At 40.2% G+C, this 11,300-nt stretch overlaps 1 protein-coding gene and 1 pseudogene across 1 annotated transcript; one reads left to right on the top strand and one right to left on the bottom strand.

Annotated features, from left to right (window-relative positions):
* Positions 1 to 2,922, top strand: part of LOC110300055 — a 5,720-nt pseudogene extending 2,798 nt beyond the window's left edge.
* Positions 1,000 to 11,074, bottom strand: LOC110299864 (zinc finger protein 709-like). The gene is made up of 3 exons (XM_029480534.1): positions 10,579 to 11,074; positions 6,615 to 6,741; positions 1,000 to 6,405 (listed from the first exon to the last, which is right to left on the bottom strand). The coding sequence occupies exons 1-3, from the start codon at positions 10,699 to 10,701 to the stop codon at positions 4,868 to 4,870; spliced, it is 1,788 nt and encodes a 595-aa protein (XP_029336394.1). The 5' UTR covers positions 10,702 to 11,074; the 3' UTR covers positions 1,000 to 4,867.
* Between the last annotated feature and the right edge of the window lie 226 nt (positions 11,075 to 11,300).

The raw sequence follows: 11,300 nt of genomic DNA, 5'->3' as shown, positions 1-11,300 counted from the left end.
CTCCATGGCCTCTGCATCAGCTCCTGCTTTCTGACCTGCTTGAGTTCCAGTCCTGACTTCCTTTGGTGATGAACAGCAGTATGGAAATGTAAGCCGAATAAACCCTTTCCTCCCCAGCTTGCTTCTTGGTCATGATGTTTGTGCAGGAATAGAGCCCTGACTAAGACTCTTCCCAGAGTGAGCACTTTACTTCCTCCTGTATGGTGGACCCTTTCAGCCTCTATAACCAGCCTCACAGGAATGAAGATATTTAAGTGACATGTGTGTTATAATCTACCAGACTAATGAAATAACGAACCTTAAGAAATAGCAATTTCCCCAAGAATCTTAAATTTGGAGAACAAAAAGGTGCCAGTCAGAAGGGGATTTATGACTTATAAGTTTACTTTTCAGGACTAGGCTGAAGTCCAGACAATGGTGGGTAGGACCAACCTTGACTGAGACTGCCTAGTTGTCATAGGGTAGCTTCAGTTGTCAATTTGACACCCCTGAGAAGAGGAAATCTCAACTGAGCAATTTCTGCCACCCAATAGTGGGCATGTCATGTCTGTGCATCATTTTCTTGCTAACTAATGTAGGAGGGCCCAATCCACTGTGGGTAGTACCATCTCTAGGCATCTTTCTTGTCTTTAGAATCCAGAATTAAAACATCTTTTCTTATGTGTGTGGTATGTGCTTATATGCCTGCACACTTGTGGGTGCATAGAAGCCAGAGGAGGACATCAGGTGTCATTCTCTTTCTCCATCTTATTCTCCTGAGAAAGGGTTTCACTAAATCTAGAGAGAGGGGGAGACAGGAAGCCCAGTCATCTTCTGGGTCTGGCCCTCTCTACTGACATCACCAGTGTTTGTGGCTAAGCTCAGCTTTTTTATGTGGGTGCTGGGGACCAAACTCAAGCCTCATATATATGTAAAGCAAGCACTCAACTTCACTGTGCCCCTCCTTCCCCAGGCAAGAGGATTTTCATACATAAACAGGATCACATGTAGACTAAAGGCTTATATGAACTGACTGTAATATTAAAAGATGGCTAATTGATATCACATTTGCTAATTAGCATAACAAATTTATCATCTATCCTTGTGTTTATGTGTGCCAGTGCTGAGAACACTAGCTGACGTTAGGCCCACAATGAAAGCTTTGTTTACACAGTGAGTTTCCACGAAGATTGATACACACCTCAGCTTCTGTATGCTGTCACCTGCTAATACCTACTTTTCTTGATAGCTCTGAGTGGGTGTTTCAACCTTGGTTCACCCACTCTCTTGTCTCAAAAATAGAAGTACTCTTATTTGCAAATAGTATGTTCTACATCTACACTATGATTAGAGCAGCTACATGGTTTGTGCTTGCTTCTATGCTCCTGCTTTACAACACTGTCAAGCAAGAGATGTTTGGAAATTACTTCTGTGCAGTGAGACCTTTACTGCACTTCAGAGCTATGCAGGACCCTTCTTAGGGTTCTACTATGGCAATTTACCTAAACATTACCTACAGACGCAACATCAAGGGATGATTATTAGCCTAGCTCTTAGTTCAGGGAGAGACATAGTGTCAAGGGATTAAGGCAAAAAGTGGGGCAGAAGGACATCCTCCTCTGGCCTCCAAAGGAACACAGGCACAGACATCTACGCATGGACCACACCCACTGTGCTCACACATGCCACACAAACACAAAATAATAAAATAAAATGATATTTCTGATGAACAGATCAGATATGGTATGTAGATAGATTCATTACTGTAATCTGTTACATTTGATGTGATCATTGCTTAAACCAGTGGGATGTCTCTTTTGGTAAGAAAAGTGAAGGGAAAACTATGATAAAAAGCTGTAACATAAATATGATAAAATTTACATAGGAATAGAGCATTAATTAGTAAGATCCCATTACATAAGGAATTTTCATCAGCATTTGGGCAATAATGACTCTGATGAAAGGAAAAATTTGAAAAATGTAAAGTTGATTTTTTTATGGTTATTTTGCAGATAGGTTGTCAATATTTATAAAAAATCACACACACACACACACACATACTGTTGAAAATAGTTAAAACTATAAAATATGTACAGAATTCTTATTTGGAGAAAATATTAAAAGCCAAGAATAAAACTCCTGGTGGTGCTGTGGACCAGAGTGGCTATGCCTCATCTACACTTTCCAGGGTGGCGCTCATGTTGCTACTCTGATGCCCAAAGGTGACCAGTGATTTGAAGAATATTGATGCAGGAGTTAATCCTAAAGCTATATGACTAACCAGCAGGCAGTTTTAGAAGAAACTGGAAATAAAGTTGGTCTAAGTCCATTCCAAGTTTAGGCTTCTACAGGAAACTCCATACATGTGCATTGCCATCATGGACCAGTTCCTACATGTTCAGCTGATCTGCGGGAAGAAGCTGCAGCTGGTTGGGATCACAGCTCTCCTTTTGGCTTCCAAATATGATGCTTTCTCTGAGTACTGAAGACTTTGTTTATATCTTAGACAATGCTTACTCCAGTTTCCAAATCTGAGAAATGGAAACTGATTTTGAAAGAGCTGAATTTGGAGTTGGGCTGGACTTCACCATTCTACTTCTTAAGGTGAGCCTCAAACGCCAGGGAGGTCGATGTTGAACAACACACTTTAGCCAAGTATCCGATGGAGCTGACACTCCTGCTGCAGCTGCTGCTTCCTGCCTCTCTTGGATGGTGCTGGGCCAAGGAAAACGCAATTTAAAGCAGCAGTATTACACAGGATACATGGAGAGTGAAGCACCGGAAGTCACGAAGCACTTGGCCAAGAACGTGAAAGTCAATGAAAATCTCACCAAGTTCATTACTGTCAAGTATGCCAGCAGCAGACTCCTGAAGGTCAGAATCCCTCACCTGAACTCCAAAACTATCAAAGACCTGGCTTCCCCTCTGATGGGCAGGACCTAGGCAGTGGGGCTTCTATCCTGCCCTTCTTAGATTTTTGTATATACTTTATATAATTTATGTCACGAAACCTCTCCTCAGACTAATTTTCTGTGTATTTGAGAAAAAATAAAGTAATTGATTTTCTTAAGGCAAAAAAAAGTGAAAAATAATTAAATCCACTTTAAAAGTCATTTGTGGTGGCGCACGCCTTTAATCCCAGCACTTGGGAGGCAGAGGCAGGCAGATTTCTGAGTTCGAGGTCAGCCTGGTCTACAAAGTGAGTTCCAGGACAGCCAGGGATACAGAGAAACCCTGTCTTGAATAAAAAAAAAAAAGTCATTTGTTCTGAATATATATATGTATTCCATGACAAGAGTCTAGTAGGGAAATCCAGACTATTAAATGCCTTTTGTGAGAGCACCTAGCTTGCATGAGTGGAAGCCAGAGGACATCATCAAGCATCCTCTTCTACTGCCTCTGCATCTTTGCTGTGACATAGTCTTGCACTAGTCTTGGAGCTTGTCAGCAAGTCACAATAATCTTCCAGCACCATCCCCACTTTCAACAATGATGTTACAGGCATGTTTTGGCTACATGTGGCTTTTTACATGGGTACTGGGGATATGACCTCAGTCCTGATGATTTTCCATTGAGTCACTTTCCCAGCCCAATTAAACATTTTTATAGGTTCATTAGACACAATTATTTAAAAAATACACAAAAATTAAAACTGTTCACATATTAGAAAGACATTTCAATTCAATGTTTAAATTAATTTACTAACAGTGAAACTATAGATTAAGCACATGCAACTAAGTAAATCTTATTAAATAATTTCACTAAAACATTTATTTTTAAGAATAAAATGAGCACACTGTATTATTCAGATCTACCTACAAATGTGCCACTGACAAGCCCTCCTCTAAACTGTGCAATTTCTAAAGCATTCTACACAAATTATTTTATACCAGGCTCTTCACATTAGTTGTGTTAACAGAATCGTATTGCATCAGACTTTGACATTATATGCTACAAAAGACAGTTCTACCAAATTTATAAGGTTTTGACTGTGTATTTTGATATACTGGACAACTGAAGACTTACATGTTTCTTCTAATGGAGGTTCTTGATATGGTGTGTTCTTTTTTGTGTGTGGTGTGCATGATTGTGTGGATGAGTGTTCATATGTGTGGGTACACACTGTACTTGCACAGAGGCCAAAGATTGATGTAATGACAAGAGCCTAGTAGGAAAATCCAGACTTTTGTGTGTTGGGTGTCTTCCTTAATCATTCTCCACTTTATTTTTTGAGAACTCTCTTATTAGACCTGAACTGACTTGATGCCCAAAGTTGTCCAGTGATTTGAAGAATATTGATGCAGGAGTTAATCCTAAAGCTAGTCAGTGGGCAGTTTTAGAAGAAACTGGAAATAAAGTTGGTCTAATTCCATTCCAAGTTTAGGCTTCCACAGGAAACTCCATACATGTGCATTGCCATCATGGACCAGCTAACCAGCAAGCCTCAGGGTCTCTTTTGTCTCTGCCTCCCTACCACTGGATTACAGGGATATGCCATCATGTCTGGCTTTTATATGGGTGCTGAGGATTTAAACCCAGGATCTCATGCTTCTATGGCATGAGACTATACAAACTGAGACATCTCCTCATCTCCATAGTGGTTTTTGAGAAGTGAACTGAGACAAGTAGAGATAATCTCACATGCTTTACATTGATACAAGTTAAATTCATTATGCCATCATGTTTGCTAGAGAGATCTGGAGCTTTCCTTTAGTTTATATTTAGAGATAAGTTTCCACTGTGTCTCCATTCTTTTTTTTTTTAAGGGAACCAGAACATGCTAAGGCTTATTCACATAGCTTATATCCACATGGTTTGTTTGTTTGTTTTTCTTTTGAGTTAATGAAATTAAAACTTATTCAAAGAGGAGAAGGTCTTCCAACGTGGCTTACACACAGTGCACCTTTTCATGGTATCTAAGGGAACCATGAGTACTGTAGGATTTCCCACACTGTTTACATACATACGGTTTCTCTCCCGTGTGAATTCTTTCATGGCATCGTAGGGAACTGTGATCAGTGAAGGCTTTCGCACAGAATTTACATACATATGGTTTCTCCCCTCTGTGGATTCTTTCATGGCGTTGAAGAGAACTGTGATAAGTGAAGGCTGTCCCACACAGCTTACACACATAGGGTTTCTCTGCACTGTGTATATTTTCATGGCAACGGAGAGAACTGTGATACATAAAGGCTTTCCCACACTGCTTACACACATAGGGTTTCTCCCCAGTATGAGTCCTTTCATGGCAATGGAGGGAACTGTGAAACGTGAAGGCTTTCCCACACACCCTGCATAGACAAGGTTTCAATCCACTATGTATCCGCTCGTGTTTTTTCAGTGCGCTGCTCAACACAAAGGCTTTCCCACACTGCTTACAGCCATAGGCCTTCTCTCCCCTGTGAATCTGTTCATGGTATCGAAGAGCATTGTGGTGCATGAAGGCTTTCCCACACTGCTTACATGCATAGGGTTTCTCTCCACTATGAATTCTTTCATGACACTTCAGAGAGCCCTGACGACTGAACGCTTTCCCACACAGCTTACATACATAAGGTTTCTCTCCACTATGAATCCTTTCATGACACTGAAGAGAACTGCAATCAATGAAGGCTTTCCCACAAACCTTGCATTCATAGGGTTTCACTCCAGTATGAATTCGTTCATGTCTTCGCAAGGCACTAGAACAAGTGAATGTCTTCCCACATTGCTTGTATACATAGGGTTTCTCTAAACTATGAATCTTTTCATGGCACTGAAGGGAACAGTGATCACTGAAGGCTATCCCACACTGATTACATATGTATTTTATTCCATTGTGAGTTTGTTCCTGACTTTCAACCTTCCTCAAAGAAGGAAAGACTTTCAGAAATTGCTTGCATTCATAGGGTTTCTCTCCACTATGGGTCCTTTCATGGCGACGAAGGCCACTGGAATAAGTGAAGGTTTTGCCGCATTGCTTACATATATAAAGCTGTTCTCCAGTGTGAGTTCTTTTATGTGTCAAGAAAGAACTGGAAGAGTAAAAGGCTTTACCACATACTTTACATATATATGGCTCGTCTCCATTATGTGTTATTATGTGCTGTTGAATACCAGCAAGAGTCAAAGAGTCTTTCCCACTTTGTTTTAAAACACAGGGCTTTTCCGTAGCATGCATTCTTTCATGCCCCTGAACAAAACTGTGTCTGCTAAAACTGTCTTCAGTTTGCTTATATTTGTAAGTTTTCTCTTCATTGTGAGTCTTCATATGTTCCAGAAAACTTTGGGGAGAACTAAAGAATTTCCCACACTTCTTACATGTGCCTGGTTTCTCTGTGCATTCTTGACTCTCACATAGTTTATAGTCAGTCTGAACTGAAATGGGAGGAATTTTTCTTAAATTTTCAGAGCTATCTTCAAGGATCCAGTCTTCTTGCTTTTTTGCTAGAATGTAGATCCAGAAAAATCACTTTGAATTAATATAACACTATAGAAAAACATTAGATTCTAAGTAGGTTTCTGGTATAAGATCATGACTGGTTTATTCATCAAAATTTCTGTTATTGTACAAATCATGGAGCTTGCACAAATCTTGATCAGCAAAAATAATTTTTTTTCTCATGGACTAAACAAGGTAGTGATCTTACCCTTACCTATGGCAGCCAAGTTCCTGAAGGTTTCCTGCATCACATCTCTGTGTAGCCTCTTTTGGGAAGAATTCAGTAAAGCCCACTCCTCCGCAGTGAAGTTCACAGCCACATCCTCAAAAGATACAGACTCCTAAAAACACAGTATTTTCAGGAGGAAGGGTGAGACTCAGCATTGGAGAGCTAGACTCAATGCACAGGATGTTTACAGAATGCTGTGTTGTTTAAATGTTCAATCTAGGTAATGTTCATCAGAGTTCTAGTTAATACTCCTTAACAATGCAATTCTAAAGTGAGACTGCAACTTCATTATAAGGCAAAAGCAGATGCCTGTAATGCTGTTGGGTCATCCCAGTAAAGTCTGTACTGGTTCTGTTGCACCTGTCATAAAAAAATTGTACTAGGCTAGGCATAGCAGCCCATGCCTTTAATCCCAGCACTAGGAAGGAAAAGGCAGGAAGGTCTCCTTGAGTTAAGGCCAGTCTTATATAGTACATTTCTGGCTCTGTCTTTAAAAACAAAACAAAACAGTCAGTATCCATAATAGAGTTAGCATCAGCTATCTGGAGACTAATCTTAAAAATGCTTAAAAATGGGGCTTGGAAAAATGCTTGACTCTCAAGTGAGAGATCCTGAGTTATACACCTCCAACCTCCACTAACCCATATACAATTGCTGGGCATGGTGGGACACACTTATAATGCCAGTATTGGGGAGGTGGAGACACGTGGATTCTTGGTACATAGTTGTTAGCCAATCTAGGACAATTGGTAGGCTTCAGGCAAAAAGCCTGATGCACAAGATTCCCAAGGGATGACATCCAAGGTGTCATTCCGATTTCCATTTACATGCATGCATAATGTACAAATGTGCATTTGTACTTGGGCAAACATATGCAACCATGTACATGCATTAAAAAAAAAATCAACATCCCCTGGGGGTCTGGAACCTGGAAGCTGGATGGATTTCACCAGCATACTTGTGGAGAGGGGTTCAGTGTTCTAGTTTATGATAGCAATACACTACTTGTCTTTCTTTCCCATTGTCTTTCTAAATGTCTGCAAGCTTCTGATATGCTTATCAAACGGATCCTATTTGATCAGAAAGAAAATACAATCTAGAAGAACAGTCTCCAATAACCTGATATGACAGATAATATAGGACTATGACTTCATCTCCCAACTTCTTTCTTAGAAAACTGTGCACATCCTCTTTGACTGCTCATAGAAAACTTTGGAAAGCTTGTACTTGGTATCTTATAGGCAATCTTAAATATTTTGAAAAAACTATGAAGAATAACCTACTATGATAATGCAAAAATATTTTATTTTTTTCTCTCAAAAATGCTAAGGTAAATATAAATGAAGGGAATGGCATTGCTAGAAGAAGATCAGATATATTGAGTTAATATAAGTGTTTCTCAATATATCTTTATCCAGTTGACTACTAACCCAAAAGATATCTACATATAAATAAAGAGTATATCACATAAAGAATGTGAACTGAATGAGCTGAACATTTTTCAAAACAAGAATACTGAGCAAAAATGTCTAAACAAAATAACGTTATGTGGCTTCATTACCCTGATATCACAAATAGATTACCCAGAAATAGAGAGAGAGAGAGAGAATCAGATCAACTGAGGAACTTCAGAGTTAAACAGCATCATAGATCATGCACCTAACAGCCTTTTACTCCTTTCACTCTATCAAACAAGTGCAGAACACATGCTCTTCTCAGCATCAGATGAAAGCTTCTCCAAAATACATCACCTATTAGGTGATAAGGCATTAGCAAATCAAAATACATTTTAAAAAGCCAACTAACAGAGCAACCAACCAAACACCCGCCCCCAAACCAAAAAACACTCTGAAATGCTTTCTTGCATTGTACAAGATCAAAAATAGTCAACTTACAAAATACTTAATTTTGAAAAACTATTAAGAAATCTAAGTCCAGGAAGACAGCTTAGTTTGTAACCTGCTCGCCACCTAAACATAAAGAACTAATTTCTGATCCCTAGTGCTCACATACAAAGTTGGCCATGGTGGCACACACCAGTGATGGGGACTTAGAAGGCTTGTACTGTGAAACTATTAGAGGAAAACAAAAATGTAGCCAAACTGCTCTGTAGAATGTATATATGATAATAAACTGCTCTGTAGAATGTATATATGACAATAAACTGCTCTGTAGAATGTATATATGATAATAGAAATAAACGAAAGGAAATCTTTACTTGGAAACATGCTCACATTTTTCCCTTTCCCATGAATAGAAATCAAATTTTATACTGAAATGGAAAAGACAAAATCAAGAATTAAAAATCGCATAACTGACCTTAGATGCAAGACAGTCTTTGATAATATTAAATACCATGTCATGATAAGAGCTCAGAATCTAGTAGGCACAGGAGAATCATACATTAACATAGTAAAGGTCTGTATGACAGACACACATGAGTAATAACATTCTAAATGAAGGGGGCAAAACCTGAATGCATTGTCTCAAAAACCATAAAAAAACCAAAACCCACTAAGTGACTCTTCACTACTCTTCTTGAATACAGTATTAAACTATTAGCTGGAGAATTATGCAAGCAAAGGCAATAGCATGTACATAAATCAGAAAGGAGGAAGTCAAACCATCTTTGTTTCAATACCTAAAGAGGAAAACCCAAACCTGTTACTGTAGTGTACACCAGGAGTCCCAGTATGTGGGAGGCTAAGAAAGCAGAGTTAAGAGTTCCAGGTCAGCCAGGGGTACACAGTTATACTGTCTGTGTAAAAAGTAACAACAAGAACAAAAAAGGGTATAAGCCGGGTGTGGTGGCACACACTTTTAATCCCAGCATTCAGGAGGCAGAGGCAGGCAGATTTCTGAGTTCGAGGCCAGCCTGGTCTACAAAGTGAGTGCCAGGACAGCCAGGGCTACACAGAGAAACCCTGTCTCGAAAAAACCAACCAACCAACCAACCAACCAACCAAACAAACAAACAAACAAAAGTAACACATATCTGAGAAAACTAAGGAGAGTCCAAAAGATTACACCAAAAAGGCTTATATTATAAAGTATTTAGCAAGGGTACAAAATCGGCACACAATGCCAGTATATTTTCTCTCAGCAAGTAATGAACTATCTCAGAGATACACTGTCAGAAAGGCATAATGCATATACACATAAACTAAAATGCCCAAGTTAAATGATGATGAGAAAATGTTCTACAAAGGCAGCTTTAGGTCACTGAAGAAAGAAATAAAGAGAAAGAAAGAGAGGGTTTGGAGTTGGGTGGGCAGAGAGGTGGAGAGATTGGGGAGGAGTTGGGGGAGAGGAGAAGTGTAATCAGAATATATTGTGTGAATTTTTTTCAATAAAAAAGAAAAATAAGAAAGAAATTAAACACGACACTAGAAAAGCCAGACACTAGAAAAGAAAAGACTACCATGATCATGGATTAGGAGAATCAATATTGCTAAAATGATTCAAAGTCATAATTCAGATTCAATGAAGTTTCCATTAAATAATCACATTTTACACACAACTAGAAACAGTTCTTAAAACTGCTATGACAGTGCAACAGACCCGGGAGACCCCAAGATATCCTCAGCAAAAAAAGAGCACACTGTGCAGGTCTGTAGTGAAAATAAACAAAGCAGAACAGAACAGAACGAAGCAAAACCCGACAGAGTAGTGTCATAAATACTGATGTACAGTTCATTGGAAAAAAGAAAATAAAAATAAGCCCATACGTTCGGCCAACTGATTCTCAACAAAGGTGCCAAAAATATATATCAGAGAAAGCACAGAATAACCAATAAAATAATGGTGTTAATGCTGGATTTCTACATGATGTTTGAAACTAGACTCTGATCCTAGAGAAAAACCAATTCACAAATTGTTCACTTGTTGTCTGAAAGTGGTTAGCTGCTCAGAAAAGACAAAACACTATTAAGCACGATCAAACCCGTACCTTAATACTGTTGACATATCCCTCCAAGCAAAGCCCTTCTCTTCTAGCCACCTCTTGACACGTTTCACACTTTTTATCTCGGGCCTTCTCCCTATTTCTAACAGTCTTTTCAAATAAAGTCATGTCTCAGCATTAAAGAAGCTGAATCCCTACAAATCGCCCAACAGCATCACAGATGGCCACACTCCTTGCACCCCCATGTTGCTCACAGGGACCTGTGGCCCAGTGAGTTTGGCAATGTGGGGGCGGGCCTGGGAACCGAGGGATTTCAGTTGTCAATCAAGCAGCAACAACAAAAGCATTTGGATGGAGAAGACATTCAAGGATTGCAGAATCCGCTTCCCAAGGACCGGAAAGACTGGGAAATCAGGTTCTACTAGGCGAAACAAAGCTGCGGCACATCGCCCCCGCGCGGCTCCCGTACCGCCAACACAGCCGGCCGCGCAGTCCAGGAGTCGCGCGCGCAGCTGCAGTCTTTGCCGCGGTTCCCGTACCGAGGGACTGCACGCCCCGCATCCCCGATGCTCACCATAGCTGAGCTCCGGACCTCAAGCAGCCTCACGCGGCTCCAGGGTGGAGCGGTCCTACAGCCGCCTGAGGTCCAGCGACCCCAAACTCCCTCAGCGGACTGGACTGAGAGAGCAGTGACAATGGCGTTGCCAGGAAGAAAGATGGCGGGTGAAGAACTTCCGCTCTGTTCTCCCGGCCTCCCGCAACCTGAC

This window comes from Mus caroli, chromosome 8, assembly GCF_900094665.2.
Source record: "Mus caroli chromosome 8, CAROLI_EIJ_v1.1, whole genome shotgun sequence".
In the NCBI taxonomy this organism is placed as follows: Eukaryota; Metazoa; Chordata; class Mammalia; order Rodentia; family Muridae; genus Mus; species Mus caroli.
The sequence above is the reverse complement of the archived record's forward strand: the minus strand, read 5'-3'. Positions and strand labels throughout refer to the sequence as shown.